Source organism: Protopterus annectens, chromosome 1.part1, assembly GCF_019279795.1.
Source record: "Protopterus annectens isolate FY-2018-M chromosome 1.part1, PAN1.0, whole genome shotgun sequence".
Classification (NCBI taxonomy): Eukaryota; Metazoa; Chordata; order Ceratodontiformes; family Protopteridae; genus Protopterus; species Protopterus annectens.
In genome coordinates, this window is record NC_056726.1 from 1,131,289,517 (window position 1) to 1,131,313,692 (window position 24,176).

General features: G+C 39.4%; 1 protein-coding gene across 1 annotated transcript in view; it reads right to left on the reverse strand.

Annotated features, from left to right (window-relative positions):
- Positions 1–17,851: 17,851 nt before the first annotated feature.
- LOC122815703 (vomeronasal type-2 receptor 26-like) overlaps positions 17,852–24,176 on the reverse strand; it is a 241,340-nt gene continuing 235,015 nt past the window's right edge. Inside the window, exon 5 of the mRNA XM_044088434.1 lies at positions 17,852–18,738. Within this exon, the coding sequence (XP_043944369.1) occupies positions 17,852–18,738 (887 nt within the window). The remainder of the gene's footprint in view (positions 18,739–24,176) is intronic.

Sequence of the window (24,176 nt, forward strand, 5' to 3'; positions counted from 1 at the left end):
TTTATTCATGATTGCACAGAAGAGTGTAATATAAAGAGATCTAAGGGGCAGATGACATCATTAAAATACTGGCTATCAGCTAACTTGATCTGCTCCTAAACCTAGGTCAAGATAGCTGTATTGCATCTATTTGTGACTTTCAAAACCATTTGGCAACTGGCATTTGAAAACAACTGTCAGCTAACTAGATCTGTCAGGCAACTATCAACAAATTTCAGCTAGGAACTCCTAGTTTGAGAGAAAATGACTGCTAAGCTTGAATATCTAGCAAGATCATCACTCCACCTGAACTATGGAGAGTTGTCTTAGTATAAGTTAGCAGAGGGAGATAAAATGTCAGTACAGACATTTTAGCAATTCTCACTTTCCTGCACAAGGTCGAGAGACCCCACCTTCTTCCTGTGTGATGAAATTCAAATTCCTAGCATTAGATCTTCAGGAAAGTTTTAGGTACATGAGGTAATGCATTAATAGCAGCACAAAGCCCTGCTAATCAATTTGGGGGGGGGGGGGATGTCTCCTTCAGAGATGTTTGTGCAGTTTACACATATGTCTGTCATTATTTTACATTTCCCTACCAGTTTATAGAAAAAGAAGGAGCACATTTTACATATATTTTCCCCATTGCTCACCACTGCTGTATTTGCATGCACATGGGGTAAATTTTAATTGAGTTTCTTGGATCATTTATTCGATGATTGTTTGCTAAAACCTTTGTACAAAGTTTCAAATCTTGAGGTTTATTTCAGTGCAGAAATGAGTTATCAAAAGATGGTTTCTTCTGCAGTACACTATTTTCCATCCATGTAGGATAATTCAAGTAAGACATCTCATCCTCGCTTGAATATATATTAACTCATCCATGCTGCCATTTTATCTCATCAGTCATCACATCTTTTTAATGATTTACAAAAGTTTATCTTAAAGCTATGGCACACACACACACCGTTCATTCCTTACCTGCCGAGTCTTCTTTCTGGCCAGACTGCAGTGCTGCCGAATAATCCATGTACTCCAACGAAAAGAAAATAATCCATTTAATTTACAAAGAAGAGTGCTGTCGATAATCCTGCTCGCATTTGAGTAGCGAAATGTGTGCACAACGTCAACGTGAGCTACTTGAGCTCAATTCCGACAGGCTGGTAGCCCTGGTGCGCTGACGTCATCACGCACATGATGACGTCAGCAAAAGAGCAAAAATTTGAAAAAAAAGAAAAAGAAAAAAAATCGGAAATGAAGGGGTGCCACTCGGGAATCGTGGCACCCCACTATTTGGACCCCAAAACTCGGTAAAAACCGAGTAATTCGGGACAGTTGGGAGGTATGTATCGGACTGCCGGACTGCAGCCCTCCCACCTAGAAAAAAAAAAGAAAAATCTTTAAAACTAAAACACAAACAGAAAAAAAAAAGCACAAGTCCAGACTGCCTTTATCAGCAGTCCAGATAGAGATAGATAGGTACCCAGCAATCATTGCTGCAAATGCACCCAGGAATCAGTGCAGGGACGACTGCACAGAAGAGGAGGTCTGGACTGCTTCAGCTGCAGGCAGATCCAATCAGGACTGAGAGAGGTGAGCTGGTTTTGGTCACTGGCTGGATTGCTCCGTGTCGCAGGTGGTGTAGGCTGCTTCAGGTCACTGGATTGCTCTGGTGGATTTGCTGCTTGGATTACTTCAGATCACTGGCTGGATTTAGGTGTGTGTGTGTGTGTGTGTGTGTGTGTGTGTGTGTGTGTGTGTGTGTGTGTGTGTGTGTGTGTGATGCCCCAGTTACTACATACTGGAGAGGAAATGGTGGTGTGTGTGTAAACTGGTGGCTAGAGAGAGCAAATGGTGGTGGATAGAGATACTCAGGTTTGAACCCTGTATCTTGGATGCAGGTGGCAAGGACCTGAATTCCCTATCCACCACCATTTCTAAAAAAAACTTGCAGATTTTTGCCTCATATTTGATCTGTTCCTCATAAAATATATGGTTTCTGTATCTACATTTTTCCTTGCAAAATCTGTAGTGTAGTGGTGCACTGGTAGCATTGTTGCCTTACAGCTACAGGTTCTTTGGTTTGCTTCTTGGCTGGGGTGCCTTCTGTGTGGTGTCTGCATGTTCTCTCATATTGCAAAGATGTGATTGGCATTTCTCTCTGCTCTGCTGAAAATTGTCTTTTGTTCCAAGTCAGACTAGTTTCCTGGTTAAATGTTTAAAAAATAACAGGCATTTGAATTTCAGACTTCATATTCTTCAGAAAGTACATGGTAACACAAAATTGTTCTAGCAGTTGTCTAAGTTTATAACATGGATATTTGAAATTTGTCCCTATTTTTGGGACTGTATTCCCCCATTATTGGCTTTGTCCAGGTATCTGTGCTAAGGTTGAGAGTTATCTATGGTGAGAACTGCATTCATTGAATGTTTGGTGGCTGTATCCCCCCCACCCATTACTGGCTTTGTCCACATGTTTTTTGCTACGAGGTTGAGAGCTATAGTGAGAACTGAATTCACTGAATATGTTTGGGGGCTGTATTCCCCCCATTATTGGCTTTGTTCAGGTATTTTGTGCCAAGAGGTTGACAGCTATACTGAGAACTGAATTCACTAAATGGTAGCCATTTAAGTTTGTCTTCCTCTCTTTTACAAAACAGCTGATTTGGCATAGTGGTATGTTTCTCTGACTGTTTTGCACAGGGTCCCCTGGGTTAAAGATGTGGCAGTGAAATGTATGGTGGTAACACAGCATTTTATTCTAGCAACTTTCCAACATTATACAAGCAATGTTTAAAACGTGTCCCTGGTTGCCCCCCCCCAATAAATTTTGGCTTTTTCCAGATTTCTTGTGCTGCAAAGTTCAGAGATACAACTGCATGTCGAGTAGATTGTACAAGGAGCTGAGAGCTGCAGGGGAACAAAACTTTAGTGCTGCTTATTCTGAGTCTGCTTGCATTAATAGCACAACAGGTAATGTGCTTGCTTTTGATGCAGAAGGCTGTGGGTTCTACTCCCACAGTAGATAGACGCATTGCTGATACTGTACTGTGTTGCAAAGTGGGTGGATGCTGCAGTCCTTTTTGGCAAAGATACCTAGAGTAGTAACTATGAACCTGTTATCAGTTTGCCATACAGTCCCTATTGCGATATTACTAGCTTATATATTTTTTTTAATGCATGCAACGTAGGTAATTTATTCCTCAAGGGCAACAGGCACTTTATTTGTAGATGACTAAACAGTGGCATATAAAGTTGTTTGCTAGCAGCAACCTCTTCATTGTTACAGATTTCTTTAATGTGGAATTATTTAGATGACTTTTACTACTTCAGAGATTGTGCATATTTACTGATACTGGTGGACTGTAGGAGGTTGAGGAGACATGATGGAAATGTTCTGAATTGGGTAGTTTTGCCATTGGTGCATGCATTTTGTTTAATTGTTTACTGGAAAAATGTTCAAAACAATAAATTTAAAATGCCATCTAATAACTGTACTGTATTGTACAAGGAATATAATTTAGTAGAATCAGGAAGGTGTATCAAAGAGCACATGTATGTTTCATGTGCAAGGGGCCTATGATTTGAAAACAGCCCAAAGTTAATCTTTATCTGCCACTGGCAAAATGTATTTTCTTTGAATGTGCGTTTCAAGGGCAGAGAAGATTTTAATGCTAAGCCTGTTTTCATTGTGAGACTGCGTTGCTTTGTTTAGCAGATGTCTTAGTGATTGTGCTGTAAAATGCAAAATAAAACTTTCAAAATGAAATCCAGATCATCATAGAAGTAAAGCAATACGCACATTAGTGTTTATGGTAAATGGAGTGAAATAGCCAAGTAATGGATCATTGGAATGGCTGCAGGGGAAGGCTCCATTCGACCATGATTTTGTGAGGGGGGAGGGCGGCAAACTCAAAGACAACCCCAGCTGAACTATACCTCCCAACTGTCCAGATTTTCACAGAATGAATAGATTTTTGCTTCTTATTTTGGGTTTGTTCCTCATAATATTTGTGGTTTTCTGGAAAGTCATTTAGAAATTAAGTCGCTAAATAATGATACTGAGTTTCAGACTTCATAACCTTCAGAAAAATGCATGCTGAAGGAAGACCTGTTCTATCAACTGTCTCAGTTTATACAACAGCAATTTTTAGTATTGTTTATGTTCCCCCAATATATTTGGCCTTGTCCAGATTTTCTGCATTAACAGGTTGAGAGGTACATGCAAATTGCTTTATAGAATTAGGCATAGCCAAACCTCTCAACTGTCCCCGAATTTGGCTCAAAATGTTGCTCTTCCCCTAATAATCCCTATGCAAAATAGCAATTTTGGAAGAAAACATGGAGGGTTTACAATTTAGAAATAACTGTAATAATCAGAGTTATAGATTACTTTTATTTCAGAAATGCATGTAGATTCTTTTATTTTGTCAGCTGCTCAAGTTAGCAGTACTATTATTAAAAAAGTGTCCCTTCTTTGACAGGTTCCCAGCTGTATTGTGTGGCTATTTTATATTTTTGCATCACATTTTTGGTCCATTTTTCATAAAATTGTTTTTTGGCAAATTAGTGGTAAATCATTAAAGACTGAAGTTAGAAAATAATGACAGACATTTGAGTTTCAGATTTCATATCCTTCAGAAAATTCATACTAATGCAAGATCTACTATTTTATAATCTTTCTAAGTTTATAAGATCAATATTTAAAAATTGTCCTTATTTTTGGGCCTTTGTCCCACTTCTATGTATGGCTTTGCTCTGAGGGTGAGGTATGACAAATGTGTCAGGGTCATCAGTCAGCCAGAGACATTTCAAATTGTGACATACTTGTTGCATCCCACTCCCCCATGTAGTGACTCTGGATGTGTCCAAGCAAGGCAAGGAGCAGTTGTGCAGAGTAAATGTGCAGGGTATCCCCCCATGCAGTGTAAATGTGCAGGGTATCCCCCCATCCAAGGCAGACACAAGTACTACAGGGGCTTTTCATCTGTTCTTGATTTTGCAGAATGGTCTGGTTTCTGTCATATTTTTGTACTGTTGATTTATGCTTATTACTCAAAGTGCCTGTTGCTCTGTGTTTTAAGTAGCAATGCTTTAATGACCATCAGGTAAGCTTGTCTGAGATCATAACATGCAAGTAAGCTTTAATAAGCATACTGTTAAAGAATTGCCAACATTGAAGCCTTTCTGTTGTTGCCATGCAGAGAATACTTAACTAGATAATGTATAAGCGTTGGGTATTGAAATGCATATGACAGTATTTGTAATAAGGGACAGGATTACATTATTTTAAGAAGTTCATTACACTTGTTGGAGACTTCCAGTGATCTCTGAGGGCTTTACCCGTAAACTAAACAGAATGCCATTCATGTGTGGTCCATAACCTGTACAGTAATCCTTTAAGCAATGTATCTTGAGCTTGTTTGCTTTTCATTTTTTACTTTGATCATGTTTTCCCCATGAAACAAGTAGATAGTTGTCAGGCAGCAGGTCTTTTTTGGATAAGAAACATTTTTACAAGTGGGGTATCACAGAGATTGCTACTTTCAGCATGTTACTTGGTACTTTAATAAAGCTGAATATAAATTATAATGCAGTGCAAGGAGAAGTGGTTTGAGTTGAGTGCTGCATGTTTTTCTTATACTTGATTTTGACTGGCATTCCAGTAATGTATTTAAAAAGTCATTTATTTTTTCATGCCTCACAACCTTTTTCTTTCCATCTAGATATTAAGTAAGCTGTCAAGCAGCCAATGCATTGAAATATTTTTATTCTTTTGCACTTCATTTGTCTTGATTGGACTCTCATAATGAGGGTTTGGCACCCAGGGCAGCATATTTAATTAAAGTTTAGTTTTTGTGGTTTTGAGCATAGCTCGTACCATTTCTAGTTGTCCGCACCCCTTCCCATTGACCCCACCCATTTGGCTATCTCCTGCAGTCCCCCTTTGATTTGAAGTCACCAGCCGCCACTGCCATCATCCCACACTAGGGATTCGTTCTTGTGAACCACAGGTGTACTGCAGCTTTTGTCCACTAGGTGGCTCCTTCGGTCTAAATTCAATTTTACTGTTTATAAAAAGTATATCGGTGCTTATTATATAGAACGTGTCTGTGGATTAGCAGCAAGCCTGCTAATACTACCTCAGAAAAGTAATGCTATCATCCACATTGTTTTACTTTTGTTTTCAGCTGGAACTCAGTCTAAATTATCTTAAGTATCTACAGTATCCTGCATAGAACGAGTCTGTGGATTATTGGCTATTGTGGCGTTTATTGTGTAGAATGAGTCTATGATAAGCGGCAAGCCTGCTAAATGTATTATAATTAAAAAAAAAAACAGAACATAGGTACGCTGTCGTCCACATTGTTTACTATTGTGTCTAGACAGTACTCAGTCTAAGTTTAATATTATTTACTATAAAAGGTGTATCGGTGTTAGTATTGTGTAAAACGGCTCTGTAGATTAGTAGCAAGCCTCCTAAAATCACATTAACGTGTAACGCTCTCGTCCACATTGCTGCACTGGCGTCTGGACACATGCAAAGGCGTTTCTATTGGCGTTTCACCGACAAGTGATACACTACTACGCACCCTTTATTTGATGCTGATTTAGAACTTTAAGCGAGTTAATTATTTTGACTTCTGTAACAGCCTAGTTGAAGTATTGGTTATGTGGTGGACACTGCATTTACTCTGTGTTATTTTAATTGAATGCTAGCTAGTCCTGAATCTCCAAATAGCTTATTCAATGTGGTACATCAAATGTTTTCTATATTTACATGTATAACAAGTTTTTCTATCAATGAACTTACTTATAGTGCACTCAAACTGAATGCAGCTAGAGAATTTATCACTGTACTGTCCTGTTGATTTGAATAGCTGCTATAAGAATTGTATATATGTTATCTTCTGTTACTGGTATACATTACTAATATACTTTTCACTGTGCGCCATAATCACATTTATTTTCTCTCTCAACTTATCTCCCCAGCTTGACTGTCCTGCACCACCCTGTTGCAACTGCTCCCTGCCGGAAACCCATACCTATATCAATTCTACTACTCCCCATTAAGGGAATAGGACCAAGCCTCTCCACTACGGGAATAGGACCTAGCCTCCCCCGAAGACTACTTATCAAAGGACTTAAGAAAGTATGTGTAACCGATACTAATCCTACATACTAGATTGTATTCTGCCAGAAGGCCCTGCTAGGTGGTTTAGAACGCTCACCTCCCAGGACAGCCAGCAGCCTAATCCTTCTCATCTTGGTTCCCCACATATTTGGCCCCTCTTCTAGCCCTCCGGTCTACAAAAGACCGCCCCCCCCCATTCTCCCACACTAGGGATCCGTTCTTGTGAGCCACAGGTGTCCTGCAGCTTTTGTCCACTAGGTGGCTCCCTCTCCTCATAATTCCTGTTTCTTTGCTTCTTTATTTTCACTAACTCTTCCTCCTTATTTCTCTGGATATCAGTCTAGATATATAATAAACTTTATCCTACTCCTCTAACTCACCTCTAAGCCCACCCCATCCCCCTACTCCTGTGCCCTGAACTTACCTTCAACTACTAGTGCTCCACAGATTGGTTCTTGTTCACCCTTAGCCTTCCCTCGGATCTCTACTTTTACATTGCTTCTCATTTTCTCCTCCCCCTCATACATTGCCTCCCATTCTTCTCATTTCTCTCCTCCCCCTGATTCATTGCTTCCCATTCCACTCCTTCCACTCCTCCCCCTGTCCTGCATATCCTATAAAATCCATCCGGTCCTAAGGGCGCCATCTTTAATTTAGGCTCTGCCCCTGGCTGCTGTGCGTCCTGGCCGTAGCGTCTCCTCCGACAGTAAGTTGTGTTATTATTGCTCTATTAGCAAGACTTCAGTCTAAATTCAATTTTACTGTTTATAAAGAGTGTATTGGTGCTTATTGTATAGAACGTGTCTGTGGATTAGCAGCAAGCCTGCTAATACTACCTCAGAAAAGTAACGCTATCGTCCACATTGTTTTACTTTTGTTTTCAGCTGTAACTCAGTCTAAATTATCTTAAGTATTTACAGTATCTTGCATAGAACGAGTCTGTGGATTATTGGCTATTGTGGTGTTTATTGTGTAGAACGAGTCTATGATAAGCGGCAAGCCTGCTGAAAGTATTTTAATGAAAAAAAAAACAGAACATAGTTACGCTGTCGTCCACATTGTTTACTATTGTGTCTAGCCAGTACTCAGTCTAAATTTAATCTTATTTGCTATAAAAGGTGTATCGGTGTTAGTATTGTGAAAAACAGCTCTGTAGATTAGTAGCAAGCTTCTTAAAATCGCATTAACGTGTAACGCTCTCGTCCACATTGCTGCACTGGCGTCTGGACACATGCAAAGACGTTTCTATTGGCGTTTCACCGACAAGTGAAACACTACTACGCACCCTTTATTTGATGCTGATTTAGAGCTTTAAGTACATCAAATGTTTTCTATATTTACATGTATAACAAGTTTTTCTATCAATGAACTTACTTATAGTGCACTCAAACTGAATGCAGCTAGAGAATTTATCACTGTACTGTCCTGTTGATTTGAATAGCTGCTATAAGAACTGTATATATGTTATCTTCTATTACTGCTATACATTACTAATATACTTTTCACTGTGCGCCATAATCACATTTATTTTCTCTCTCAACTTATCTCCCCAGCTTGACTGTCCTGCACCACCCTGTTGCAACTGCTCCCTGCCGGAAACCCATACCTATATCAGTTCTACTACTCCCCATTAAGGGAATAGGACCAAGCCTCTCCACTACGGGAATAGGACCTAGCCTCCCCCTGAAGACTACTTATCAAAGGACTTAAGAAAGTATGTGTAACCGATACTAATCCTACATACTAGATTGTATTCTGCCAGAAGGCCCTGCTAGGTGGTTTAGAATGCTCACCTCCCAGGACAGCCAGCAGCCTAATCCTTCTCATCTTGGTTCCCCACATATTTGGCCCCTCTTCTAGCCCTCCGGTCTACAAAAGACCGCCCCCCCATTCTCCCACACTAGGGATCCGTTCTTGTGAGCCACAGGTGTCCTGCAGCTTTTGTCCACTAGGTGGGTCCCTCTCCTCATAATTCCTGTTTCTTTGCTTCTTAATTTTCACTAACTCTTCCTCCTTATTTCTCTGGATATCAGTCTAGATATATAATAAACTTTATCCTACTCCTCTAACTCACCTCTAAGCCCACCCCATCCCCCTACTCCTGTGCCCTGAACTTACCTTCAACTACTAGTGCTCCACAGATTGGTTCTTGTTCACCCTTAGCCTTCCCTCGGATCTCTACTTTTACATTGCTTCTCATTTTCTCCTCCCCCTCATACATTGCCTCCCATTCTACTCATTTCTCTCCTCCCCCTGATTCATTGCTTCCCATTCCACTCCTTCCACTCCTCCCCCTGTCCTGCATATCCTCTAAAATCCATCCGGTCCTAAGGGCGCCATCTTTAATTTAGGCTCTGCCCCTGGCTGCTGTGCGTCCTGGCCGTAGCGTCTCCTCCGACAGTAAGTTGTGTTATTATTGCTCTATTAGCAAGACTTCGGTCTAAATTCAATTTTACTGTTTATAAAAAGTGTATCGGTGCTTATTGTATAGAACGTGTCTGTGGATTAGCAGCAAGCCTGCTAATACTACCTCAGAAAAGTAACGCTATCGTCCACATTGTTTTACTTTTGTTTTCAGCTGTAACTCATTCTAAATTATCTTAAGTATTTACAGTATCTTGCACAGAACGAGTCTGTGGATTATTGGCTATTGTGGCGTTTATTGTGTAGAACGAGTCTATGATAAGCGGCAAGCCTGCTAAAAGTATTTTAATGAAAAAAAAAAACAGAACATAGTTACGCTGTCGTCCACATTGTTTACTATTGTGTCTAGCCAGTACTCAGTCTAAATTTAATCTTATTTGCTATAAAAGGTGTATCGGTGTTAGTATTGTGTAAAACGGCTCTGTAGATTAGTAGCAAGCTTCTTAAAATCGCATTAACATGTAACGCTCTCGTCCACATTGCTGCACTGGCGTCTGGACACATGCAAAGGCGTTTCTATTGGCATTTCACCGACAAGTGAAACACTACTACGCACCCTTTATTTGATGCTGATTTAGAGCTTTAAGCGAGTTAATTATTTTGACTTTTGTAACAGCCTAGTCGAAGTATTGGTTATGTGGTGGACACTGCATTTACTCTGTGTTATTTTAATTGAATGCTAGCTAGTCCTGAACCTACAAATAGCTTATTCAATGTGGTACATCAAGTGTTTTCTATATTTACATGTATAACAAGTTTTTCTATCAATGAACTTACTTATAGTGCACTCAAACTGAATGCAGCTAGAGAATTTATCACTGTACTGTCCTGTTGATATGAATAGCTGTTATAAGAACTGTATATATGTTATCTTCTATTACTGCTATACATTACTAATATACTTTTCACTGTGCACCATAATCACATTTATTTTCTCTCTCAACTTATCTCCCCAGCTTGACTGTCCTGCACCACCCTGTTGCAACTGCTCCCTGCTGGAAACCCATACCTATATCAATTCTACTATTCCCCATTAAGGGAATAGGACCAAGCCTCTCCACTACGGGAATAGGACCTAGCCTCCCCCTGAAGACTACTTATCAAAGGACATAAGAAAGTATGTGTAACCAATACTAATCCTACATACTAGATTGTATTCTGCCAGAAGGCCCTGCTAGGTGGTTTAGAACGCTCACCTCCCAAGACAGCCAGCAGCCTAATCCTTCTCATCTTGGTTCCCCACTTACTTGTCCCCTCTTCTAGCCCTCCGGTCTACAAAAGACCCCCCCCATCCTCCCACACTAGGGATCCGTTCTTGTGAGCCACAGGTGTACTGCAGCTTTTGTCCACTAGGTGGCTCCCTCTCCTCATAATTCCTGTTTCTTTGCTTCTTTATTTTCACTAACTCTTCCTCCTTATTTCTCTGGATATCAGTCTAGATATATAATAAACTTTATCCTACTCCTCTAACTCACCTCTAAGCCCACCCCATCCCCCTACTCCTGTGCCCTGAACTTACCTTCAACTACTAGTGCTCCACAGATTGGTTCTTGTTCACCCTTAGCCTTCCCTTGGATCTACCCGCTCCGTTCGCCCTGCGGGCTCACTCCGCTCCCCTCCCTGCCCCTAAATTCCACCCGCCCCCAGCACCTCTACATTTGTACCCTCTAGCCACACCCATTACCCCACCCCAACCAAATAGCAAGCCCCTCCCTTCCACACCCACTTCTTGCTCCTCCTATCTTCTCAGCTATACTCTTACATACCTCCCCTCTCAGTTATCTCCCAAACATTCATAACACACATACCCTGTAAATTATGCTTCCAGTACACACCTTCACTCACTATCCTATCTCACTATGCTCTCAAAAGTCATATGCTTCAGTACACATCTAGTACTTTTCCTCACCATATCCTATATCTACTACCTGACCCTGCCAACTAACTATAATCACACACCATCCTTTCATACTACTAACCATCTTAACCTACCTATCTCTCATCCATACTTCCCAATCTCTCCATGCCTATACCCTATAAAACACCATCTTTACTTCTCTTATAAACTTATTACTCCTCACAACTATCCTAACCCTACTACAACTACCTTAAATCTAGCTAAACTCAACCCTGTCTCTAAGCAGACAACCTACCTCCACAACCTATTGCTATATCCTACTTATATTCTATTATCAGGAGACATACACGCTAACCCAGGCCCAACTTCACCCCTGCAAACAAATAAATCCTTACTCCTCACCTCCTTAAATGCCCAAAGTATTGTTCACAAAATCCCTAATCTGCATGCCTGGCTTGCATATAACAAACCAAACTTTTTGTCCATCTCTGAAACTTGGTTAAAACCTCATATAAAAGATTCCGAAATAATTCCACCCAACTACTCAATAATCAGAAAAGACAGAACAAACAAAAAAGGAGGTGGAGTAGCCCTTCTATACCTATCCTCCTTAACAGTTATCCCTTATAACAAACCAACTCCCCAATTCAATAATGCAGAACTACTCCTGGCACTACTTCAAGTAAATAAACATAAACACATATATGAATAGACTCCCTCTACATCCCACCCGGCAACAATATTTCTACACTAGAGTATATTCTCTCCTGGCTTTCCAATAACATTAACAATTAAACTATACTTATGGGTGACATGAATATTAATTGGTCTGCTATACAGTCTCCCACCAATACACTCAACATTAATCTATACAACTTTTCTCAACTGATCAACTCCATTACTCGGCCCTCAAAAAACCACACCAGTGATAGTACCCTAGACTGGATATTAGTCTCCCACCTTCATTACTTCTCAAATAGTGGCACCCTGCCTGATTCCCTTAGTGACCACTTGCCCACATTCACCCACCGACTAACTTCACCCCTACATCTTACTCATAATTTTATTACTACTCGCTGCCAAAAAAACTTTAACTCCACTTCCTTCTCCAACTCTCTAAAAGCAATCAACTGGTACACCCTAAACACTCTACCTCTGGAACAAGCTGTCACCCACTTCAACTCAGTTTTTCTAAACCTCTTAGAGCAACAAGCCCCCATAAAAACAAAAAGAATAAAAAACAAAACTGCCCCTTGGCTAACAAAAAACACACTAGTCACTATGCTCCTTAGAGATAAGGCATGGTCATCATATCAGAAACAAAGGACTCCCCTAGCCCTCAACGAATACAAAACACTTAGAAACAAAGTAAAAAACGTATCATCTCTGATAGACAAAATTACTTCTCCATAATCCAAAACAACAACAAAACAAACCCTCAAAAATTTTGGAAATGCATTTCTACCCTCCTTAATCCCAACAAACCAGATAACCCAAGCCCAGACCATAACACTCCTGACATAGACTTGGCCACTCAATTCAATACCTTCTTCATTGATTCTATCTCCAAACTAACCTCATCCTTTTCATCTTCAAACCCCACCACACCCCCCACTACATCCTAATCCTTCCCTCTCAATTTTACACCCCTCATCTCTGCTCATCCCCCTATCTACACTCATTCATCAACATTCTCACATTCACCCCCCCTCCAATCACCATTCTCACTAAAACCTATACCTACATCCACCATAAAAAAACTACTGCAGAAACTAAAACCATGCTCTAATGCCCCTGATAACATCCCTTCCTACTACCTCAGTATAGTTGCTGAAGCCATTGCCTATCCCATCAGCTTTTTAATCAACTGCTCCATTCAAGAAAGCTTAGTACCCCAAATCTGGAAAAAGGCTTTTGTAGTCCCACTGCACAAAGGAGACAGCAATAACAATATTACCAATTTCCGTCCCATCGCTATTCTATCTCCTATCTCTAAAATTTTAGAAAAGTGTATTCACCTTCAACTCCTACCATACCTCTTAGACAATAACCTACTAACTCCTATACAACATAGTTTCAGACCAAGACACAGTACTATGACCGCCCTACTCTCCTTCATGGAAACTGTGAACAAAGCCTGGGACACAGGACTTATTGTCTCTACGCTCCTACTAGACCTCTCTAAAGCCTTTGATACTATCTCCCACAATTTATTACTAACCAAACTCTCTAAGCTTAACTTGTCACCCTCTTCTCTGAATTGGTTTACTAGTTACTTATCTAATAGATATCAGGCAGTGCGATGGAAAAAAGCCACCTCACCTTTCATCAACACCCCAACCGGTGTTCCCCAAGGATCTATATTGGGTCTCCTGCTTTTCAATATATTCATAAATGATTTCCACAACTCTATCCCTTCAACTAAAATTATCCAATACGCAGATGACTCAACTATAATCTGCTCTGCTACCTCCATCCCCTCACTGCTAAAGCTTACTCAAGATGCATTCTTAACCACCGAACAATGGATGAAAACAAATCACCTTGTACTCAATGCCTCCAAAACCAAAGTAATGGTATTCACCCCCTCTAAAGCTACCATTTTCAATCCAAGTAACTTCACTATTACTAGTCATAATAATACACCCCTAGAACTGGTATCCGAGGCCAAATTACTTGGGGTCCAAATTGATAGTCAGCTTAAATTCATTTCCCATCTTCAACTAAATATAACAAAAACCCACCAAAAACTCGACATGCTCTACAGACAGAATCGTTATCTTACTCACCCTATCTACCACATTTCTCATCCCATCCCTCCTCTATGGAGCCCCACTTCTAACTAACCTACAATCTTCTCTCAAAACTCAACTCTCTTCTTGCTATAACAAAATTGCCAAGTTTGCTATCTCCCATAAGTCCTCCTCACACCACTGTTCATCTCTCCACAAACTAAAATGGTTAGTACTACCCAATCACCTCACCTACATCCAACTAACTCTAGCCCACAAATTAATTTTCAATCCCTCCCTCTGCCCATCCCTCTCCTCCACCTTCAAAATGCACTTCCCTGATAGAATTCTGAGATCTAACAACCAAAACTTAATTGAACTTTATAAACCAATTCGTCCCCCTGGAAAAAATATTTTATCCTATAGTCTTGCTTGTCTCTGGAACTCCTTACCCCCATCCATTCGTACCATTACAAACCACTTCTCTTTCAAAAAATCCCTTCACTCACACCTAATTTCCCAGTGGGAATGCTCCTGCTCCCACCCAACATAATCCCATCTTACTGAGAATTTCCACATCTTCTCCCCTTTGCATAATGGAATTTCTACTTACTCTCCTAAACTCATAGATCTCGCTCCTGCTTGTATTAACTTCTTCTGAGCATGTAAATGTACCTAAGTGTAAATATACCTTCTGATGGAAAAGATTCTCTGTTACTATATGGAATAAATTATCTGTTACTATATTGTAAAGTTCCATGTCATCTCAAATACCATTCTCTTGATTGTACTCATCCTGAATGTATGAAACATATCTCCAGTGTAACCTACCCTAACTATTACAAGCCTCTCAGCTTCTATATTGTAAATTGTTTTCATCAATCACAAGATTGTAATATTTGTATATGCTTGTACACTAGTCTACTGTAATTCCAAGTTCATAGAAATTGTATAATTGATACTAAATACCTTATTGTAACCTTACTAATTGTTTTTTGGAGTTTTTCTCCCCAGGACTCCATTGAAAACGGGCTCTTTTTGGCCCAATGGACTATCCAGGTAAACCAACTGCAAATAAATAAATAAATAAAATAAGTAAATTGTAAATCCACATTGCGTGTTATATAATTATGCCTTTAATTTGCCTCTTATCTAAGCCTACCTTAATTCTATAAACATCAACTTATAGAATTGTGACCTATAAGCAATAGCTTTCAAGGGGTAATTTTTAGGCTTTATAGTATGCAGACCAGCATTAAGGTCGAGATTACTATTGCAAGGCAAACTTATAAGGTGTGTAGCAACACATTATACCCCTCTGAGTATAGTTTGCTAATTCTGAAAGGCTATCTTACTGCTGTGTCTTTACTTTAAAGTAGGACAGTAATAATCCACCACTATGAAATGATGAAGAAATGGAAACCATGTATTGGTTACTTATTTCATTTAGCCATGTTTGTCTTCTTTCTGACTGCTTTTGGAAGAAGGAGGGGGGCTATCTCCATTCTGTTTCAGAGCACTGTGCCTGACTTCATTTCACTTCCCACCCTAACCCCCATTCCCAGCTAGCACTTATTGTTACTTTTATTCTTATCAAGGTGCACCTCTTTCTCAGCAACCACTACACACACACATTTTATATAACCGTTCCAGCTGAATGACATATATACCTTCTTCCCCTACTCATAATCCAAGTCTAAATCTCAGCCACTATTCAGAGTCCCAAAAAATTAATTGTCTTGCTATTTTACTGTCCTAATATTCTTTGCAATCCAGTTCACCAACACATTTATCCTGCCTTTATTTACATTACAAATTCACCACTGTAACAGGTACAAGCAAACAAAATCTGAAGGTAATGCTACTCAGTGCTAGAAGTCTAAACCTCAAAATGCATTCACTCGAGGCACTCCTAAAAATAAAGAACATCGTCATCTGTGCAGTGACAGAGACCTGGTTCAAGGCTCCAGAGAGCACCCCTGCATTACCAGGCTATAATTCATACCACACCTTTTGGCCACCTAACCTGGACCAAAACACTAAAAGTGGAGGCAAGTCCATATTCATTAAGGATATCCATACCTCCAGGCTAGTTGCTCAGCATAATCCATCTGAGATTATCCAAGTGCAACTAACTCTGGGCAAGACCGCTATCCAAATTGTAGCTTGCTACAGATCCCCCACCGTGCCCCAAGATTCCCACTCCTCATTTCTTGATAGACTGGAAAATATTAGGGTACAACCTAGCACCCTAATAATGGATGATTTCAACTACCCCACCATTAACTGGGAAAACTATTGATGTACCACCTCTTGTGCTCAACGTTTTCTGGAATTCATAAATTCCAATGCCTTGGATCAACTTATCCACACCCCCACCAGGGGCATCAATAGACCTGATCATTACCAGTATGGGCAATTGGTGTTCCACACAAGAGGTCAATTCCTCGTTGGTCAGATCCGACCACAAGCTAATCACCTACACATCCACATCCCAACCCCACCTCTCATTAGGGAAACCACTGTAAAGAAATTCTCCAAAGCCAACATTATGGTTCTTTAAGACAGACGTGGCAAACTTAACGACACCCATGCTGACGGACAATAGAGGTATGACTGCTGGATCCTATACAAATGCACTTTATAAGCACTTACATGAGTGCATGGATCATGCAATTCCTAACAGAACCAAGATGCCATCCTCTGAAAAAAGGAAGCCAATCTGGTGGTCCCCTACCATAAACAAACTCTACAACAGAAGAAAGAAACTGTTGCAAAAAAGAGTAAAATCCCATGATTGGAGGAACTCCCTGGTCAGCCTCATTAAGAAGCTGAGATCCCTCATAAAATTCTCCAAAGCTAGTTATGAAAACAAAATCGCCACTGATTCTAAAAACAACCACAACGCATTGTAAAGCTATGTCAAGAATCTCAATGGCAACACACAGATCTGCTCTGAGTTACAGCACAATGGCACTAAATATACTGAACCAACTGATGTTGCCAACATCCTGGCAGATAGGTTCAGTGCTAACTTTACCCCTCTCTCACCCCCTAAATGGCCCATCTCTATACCAGAAGAATGCAAAGTTCCTGTAATCATGGCTGTGCAGGTAAAAAACACACCAAAAATAAATTTTAATTTTTATTGCTGTAAAATACCATTTTTTATTTACTGCATATAGACAAGTCAATGAGCAAAATACACAACTACTTTCACACTATGTATAGTACTTTTTCAAGTGATACACTTTTTCATGGTGTGCATGTTCAAAAATAAAATCAGGCTTGAATGTGAAAAGGCAACATAATCAAAGATTAATCAAAGGATTGGGGTTATAGTTTTATAGGGCCCCAACGTTTATTCTTAGCTCAGTTTTAGCTCAAGTTCATTTCAGTAAAATATTTATCAAAGGTCATTACAGCATAACAATATCCATAATGTATTATAAGTTATGCTTGTGTGAATATGGCAGAAAATGTGTAGTAAACTAAATCAGCCTACATTTTTTCTATGATGTATGTCGCAAGTGTCACTTTCCTCCAAAGCTACACTTGTATAATGTGGCATCTTTGAACATACTGGAACTTGCTTTTTGCAGCATAGTCAGAACTCCATTAACAATTTCCCATAAACTTTTTTACCTGCATTTCAGTTTAATTTTGCCCATATGTTTATTATCTGTATGCTGGCTTTTTTACATTATATTTTATTTACAATGTTTACTGCCTCAAAACGAATCCTCTAATATTCCTTTCTGGTCTCATAACAATAATATAGCATTTTGATGAAAAAATACAGAGTAGCAATCCAGTGCTAGATGACAGAATTGCAAAAATCTCAACAGCAACCATATACTTCCCCTTTGTACTGATGTAAGCTGGAACAAATGCCAGCCAAACACTTACAAATACAATCATGCTAAATGTGATAAATTTAGCCTCATTGAAGCTATTTGGCAGGTTTCTAGCAAGAAAAGCTATTATGAGGCTTATAGTTGCTAATATTCCTAAATATCCCAGCATGCAATAAAACATCAATACTGAACCTTCATTACACTGAATCACTATTTTCTCTGGTTGCTTTTTGTTAATCTCTGAGAAGGGTGGAGAAACTGATACCCACACAATGCATAAACTAAATTGAAACAGAAAACAACAAAATATTACAAAAAGTGGTGTCTTTAAACCAACCCAGTTCTTCATCTGACTTCCTGGTTTTGTTGCCTTAAAAGCAATGACTACAGTGATTGTCTTGGCCAGTACTGCAGAGACACAAATGGAGAAGAATATGCCAAAAGCTGGTTGTCGGAAAAGACAAATTTCATTCCTTGGTAGGCCAATAAACAATAGAGCAGTTAATAAACATAGCGTAAGGGTTATAAGGAGAAAGTAACTGACTTCCCGGTTATTTGCTTTGACAACTGGTGTATCATGATGTTTGATAAAGATGCACAGAACCCCCACAGGCATGAGTGAGAAGACAACAGCAATCACAGCTAGTGCGGTACCCAAGGGATCTGCATAGGAGAGGAACTCAACATACTTTTCAATGCAGAAATCTTTCTCTGAATTTGGCCAGTAATATTCTTGACATTTTATACAAATACCTACAAAAATATAAAAAGAAAAAAGTTAGAAATAGAAAGCATATATATTGAACATTACCCAGTAAACAGTGATACCTTGGTTTACTATCAAAATGTCTTATGACAGTTAAACGAAACTTGGGAAGGTCGAAAGTTATGGTTCCAAGTTTCTGTAACATCAATCTGTACACGTTCGAATCTACAACTGTGTTTGCTAGTGTACATTCACTGTTGTGAGTTCTTACTGGAGATTGCACTAGAGTAAGGATTGGGAAATTTACTCTTTTCCTCACTGTAGTGCGATCTTGGAGTTTGTATAAATAATTAGTAGGGGGTTGGGTGGGGAGCTTGCCCCCTGCAAAAAATTAGTAGGAAATCACCGGAAGTCCATGTAAGTTGGGTAATGTTGATAATGTTGAATTTCAAATTATTGACATTACTGCTTATGTTGTTTTGAGCAATGTTTGTATTTTTCAATGTTTTATTCGAGTAAGTGATTACTTGAACAAGTGTGTTTCGTTTTTTTGATAGTAACCAATACCTTTTATATGTTACTTATTCTCATTTCATCTATTGATAGTTATTACAAAACAAAGGGATAGTATTAATTAAACATGTTAATAAAAATGTTTGTTATGAACATTTAGTCATTAACAATAAGGGAATTAAAATATGCATGACGGGAATGGAACAGCATTGTATTTTTTAGAAAGGATAAATAAAGTTGTTATGTTTTTATTAGACAAGGGAGATCTGTTTACTGACTTATTGCTGGATTTTCAGTTTACTTCTTTTGAACAGTAAGCTCCCTGCCTAATAGCTGATGGGTGAAGATAATGACTTATGAGATTGTTAGGTGCAAACCAGTTTGAGATGTATACATAGAAATGATGAAAAGTTTTATAGAAGTTGATCATTGCAAACAAAGTCTTCTGAGATTAAAGAGTATGAAAATAATCTTAGAGATGAAATACGTGTTGACTGCAACAGGTTTGGGGGTTGGCATGGGGATTCGAGGTTGGCATAATGATTACGGTGTTTATCTCCCAGACCAAAAGTACAGAGTTTGATTATCACCTTTGAAAAGGAAATTGGTTATGGTTAACATGGACTGCATTGGCAGCTAGCCTAGAATTAACCCATGACCCTCTGACATAGGTTCATAGGTTGGTACTAGGCTATCGGCCCTAGGGCCTATACAAGCCTACCCATAACAATTCCCTGGATATTTCTTCTCACACTATTTACTTCCCTGGACCCCTGTCTAGCAGGGCAACTGACATGATCCCTGAGGTGAATTTCCTTTCTCTCATCCAGTCATGAAGGTTCCTTTTGAAGAGGGCCAAAGAGGTGCTCTGCTTGACATCTATGGTCAGTCTATTCCAGAGTCTGGGGCGTCTCTGGGTCAGGAACCTATACCTCCAGAATGTTTTGTTTATTGTGATGACAAGGTTTAGATCCCTGGAGCATGTGGCTCTGAGGGATTGGGATTTATTTAAGTGTAGCATATCCAACAGCTCTGGGTTTGACATGGCCTTGTATGTTAAGCAGAGATCGCCTCGGAGTAGATGATATGTGACAGAGTATAGGTGGAGTTTTTTAAGGCGGTCAGCATAGGACATCTGCTTTAGGCCTATGATTCCTTTAGTGAGGTATTTCTGTGGCCTTTCCAGTTGTTGCAGATGTCTTGAGAAGTACATAACAAATGGGGCATTGTATTCTATAATGGGTCTAATGAGGGATGAGTACAGTGGGACAATGACCTCCTTTTTTCTGGATGAAAAGCTGTTAGTGATGAGGTGTGCCACACAGAAGGATTTTCTGACTGTTGTGGCAATATGGTTATTGAAGGTGAGACCACTGTCCACCTGTGTCCCTAAGTCTCTTATCACACTTTCAATGTTTAGTGTACTGCCACCTATGTCGTAATTCATGGGTAAATGTTTTTTCCCAAAGGGGATAACTATACATTCTTGGCATTGAGCTTGAGCCCATGGCTCTGGCACCAAGCATTTGTTTCTGTAAGGCCCTTTTGTAGAGTATCAACATCATTTGGGGATTCAATAATGGCTCCCAGTTTGCAGTCATCTGCAAACTTTGTTAGCCAGAGTCCCTTAGTGTTGGCCTGCACTTCAGAGAAGTAGATGCCAAACAAGAGAGGTCCCAGGACTGAACCCTGAGGTACTCCACTTGTCACTTGTCTGGAGCTGGATTAGGAGTCAGCTACTTTTACAGTGTGGGTTCTGTCAGTAAGCCAGTTGGCAACCCATCAAGTGACGTAGGGATTAATGCCCAGCTTAGTAAGTTTATCTATGATTCCAGAGTGGGGGATTGTGTCAAAGGCCTTGGCAAGGTCCAGATAGGCTATGTGGACTGCCTTACCCTCATCCACAGCTCTGGAGACTGATTCGAAGAAGTCAATCAGGTTCAGGAGACAAGATCAGACCTCTATGAACCCAAACTGGGTGGGGTCCAGTGTTTTAAGGTTACCAATGTCTTTGTTTATAAGTTCCATGATAATAGATATCTGTCTCTCCAGTGTGATCTGTTAATGTCACAAGCTAGGTTGAGATCCCTAGAACAAGTGACTCGAGCCATTTAATTTGCAGATGTGCAGCATTTCCATTAAGGCAGGATTGGAGATTGCCCTTTAAGCAAACGAAGCTATAGACTTATAGGTAATTATATCCTCAGGGGTCTGTTTAAGGCCTAGCTATGCTTCCCACTACGACAATCAAACACTGTACCATACGACTGCGAGGTAAACAATTTAACCTTTATGCCAATTCATCTCAAGGCTTATATGCAGAGACTGAATGGCTGAAAGAATAGACTTACATATACTTAGCCCAAGATGGCAGTTTCTCATAATTGGTAAATATCAGTTTGGGGTGTGGGGGTCTTGCTTCCCACAATGTGGGGTGTAGGGGCTTACTCCCTGCAAAAATAATTTTAATTGAGAAGAGGGATTTTTCATATTTATTCTTCTCCAGGTTTTCAGTCTTTTTTTTAGCATATTGGTACTCTGCATTTCGAGTGGTGACATTTCAGTAGGGAGCACATTTTATTTGTTAAAGATTTGTGAATAACAGGTCAAAAATGTCAGCATGCAGACTGATGTTATCTTCTACATAAGCCATGGCAGTAGTCATTCATTTTTATTTGAAGTTGGTTTAAATTATGAATTTATGTATTTATTTGCCTTTGTTGACCAGGAAATGTCTGACTGGGCAAACCCCATTTTTAGCAGAGGCCCAGGGAGAAAAGCTCCACATTTAATTTACACATGATGTACATTTGTAAATGCAGAATAAAAACATACATGCATGAGCTTATTTACATGATTTTTAAGTATTTCTTACATGAACATAGCACTTTAACACAAAATCAAGAGAGAAAATAACATACATTGTCTAATTATTGAAAAGAGACATAACCTGCAATAAAAGTTAATGTATTTATAGCATGATCGCTGCAGGGAAAAGATCAAACTTGGGTGTTTTTTGAGTTTAGTAATAATTTTCAGACACACACGTAGAATGCAGCTTAAAAAGTAATAAGAGAGGTATGAAAGGAGAGGTTATGGAAAGGACCAGGAAGATAAATGAACAGTGGAGGAATTGTAATCAGTAGTGGGGTGTGTGAGAAGAAGAAAAAGTAAGAGTTTAGGAAATAAATGCCATATGAGGAGGAGCGATAAGGTACCAAAAGACTGGGAAACCAAGTGGCTATAAGTGTTGGAAAAAAGTAATCTGAGTAAAGCTAGCCAGGTAAGCAGGAAGAACACACCATAGGTGTTGTTTAATGAAAGTTTTCAAACTAGTTTACATTTTCTACCTGTTTAAATCGTGTGGGGGTTTCATTCCAGAGTTTTGACACATAATGAGAGTAGAGAGAGTCCCCCAGCAGTGTCGAATGTCTTACTGATACATAGTGAAAGTTTATTGCTAGAGTGAAGGTCTCTCATGGGTGAATAGTACACAGGAGTAATTTATAATGCTGAGCAGTTGTCTGGAGAGCACCGTAGGTTGTGGGCAAAGATTACTTGTGAGTATGTCAACTGGTTTGGGAGTTCAAGCCAGTCTAATTGTTTTAATGAGTAGCAGTGGTGTGTTTTATAAGGCTGGTTGGAAATGTAGCTGTTTTGTAGTAGCAGGAGGGTTGTTTAGCTTTATACATAGTGTTAATATTTAGAGGAATAGAGGAAGATAATAACAGACAAGGAAGGAAGTATGTTTCTGCTAAGGTAATACTTGCTTAATCTGTCAGGTACTGTTTGACCTTATAGAGGGAGTTGAGGTTTTGGACAGTTTTCTTGATGGAATGAAGTATGTGATGATCAAATCTGAGGCTGCCATCTATTATGACTCTGAGTAGTTTAGCTTGGCTTATGGTTTCTATGTTTGTGTTATTACTAGAGATAATATGAAATGTGTGTTCCTGCTTACGGTGTTATTTGGCGTAAATAGCATAATTTTTTGGCATTAAGCAACAAGTTATAATTTTTTAGCCACATTTCAATGTCAGTGAAAGATTTTTAAGTGATTTTGTATAATATTGTTATGGATGGGGCAGAAGAGACAGGGCTAAATCTTTGGCATATTGTACGAGTGTGGCAAGTGTTATAGTGGTAGGAAGTTTATTTATGAAAATATTAAATAGAAGGGGCCGAGTACTGACCCTTGGGGTACACCAACAGAGACTGGTTGAAATGCTGAAAAGTTTTGTTGCCATTTAGTTGCCTGCTGACAATTTCATAAATGATTGAATGAAGAGACTTTCATCACTCTAGTTAATTCATAACCAATGAAAGTTATTTTTCTTCTAGGGGAGGCACCCAAAGAAAAGACAAAGTTTGACTTTTTGTTTTTGAAACTGGATTACAGGTAGTTATTTAATTGACTTTCTTCAATGATGAAATGTACTCATTGTTAACAAAATGTTTTAATTTAAGATATTCAAATGGCTATCTAGTGAAATGTTGGCACTCATGACAGTGAGTGCCATCACACTGAAAAAAAATTTCAGAAAAAGCAGATTTCAAACAGCACTCTTCCTTTAAACTTGTTTTTTCAGGGTGGCAGGCCCAGAAGTCCCCCCTATGTTTATATATAGCAATTCTGAGATCACCATACTTCAAAGAAAAGTAAATATTTTGAGAAATGGCCTACTCAGACTTAGTATATGTCGTAAAGCCGGAGGTTATGCCAGGCTAAAAGTGACTGCTTGTGAAATGAATTTGCTGGCTGAATGAAACAAAATGCATTCCTTTACGTTTTTATTTTCTCTTCTCCTCTAGCACATTGATTTGGTATGTTGATTTGCAGTGTACATCTCACTTAGGAAACACTTCTGTTTGTTTAAATGGAGAGAGGAAGGGCCTAGTTCTCAGGTAGGATGGCACCTTCTTCAAACATAGCAGACAAGGCTGAAACAGTATGCACTGTAGGGGTCACCGA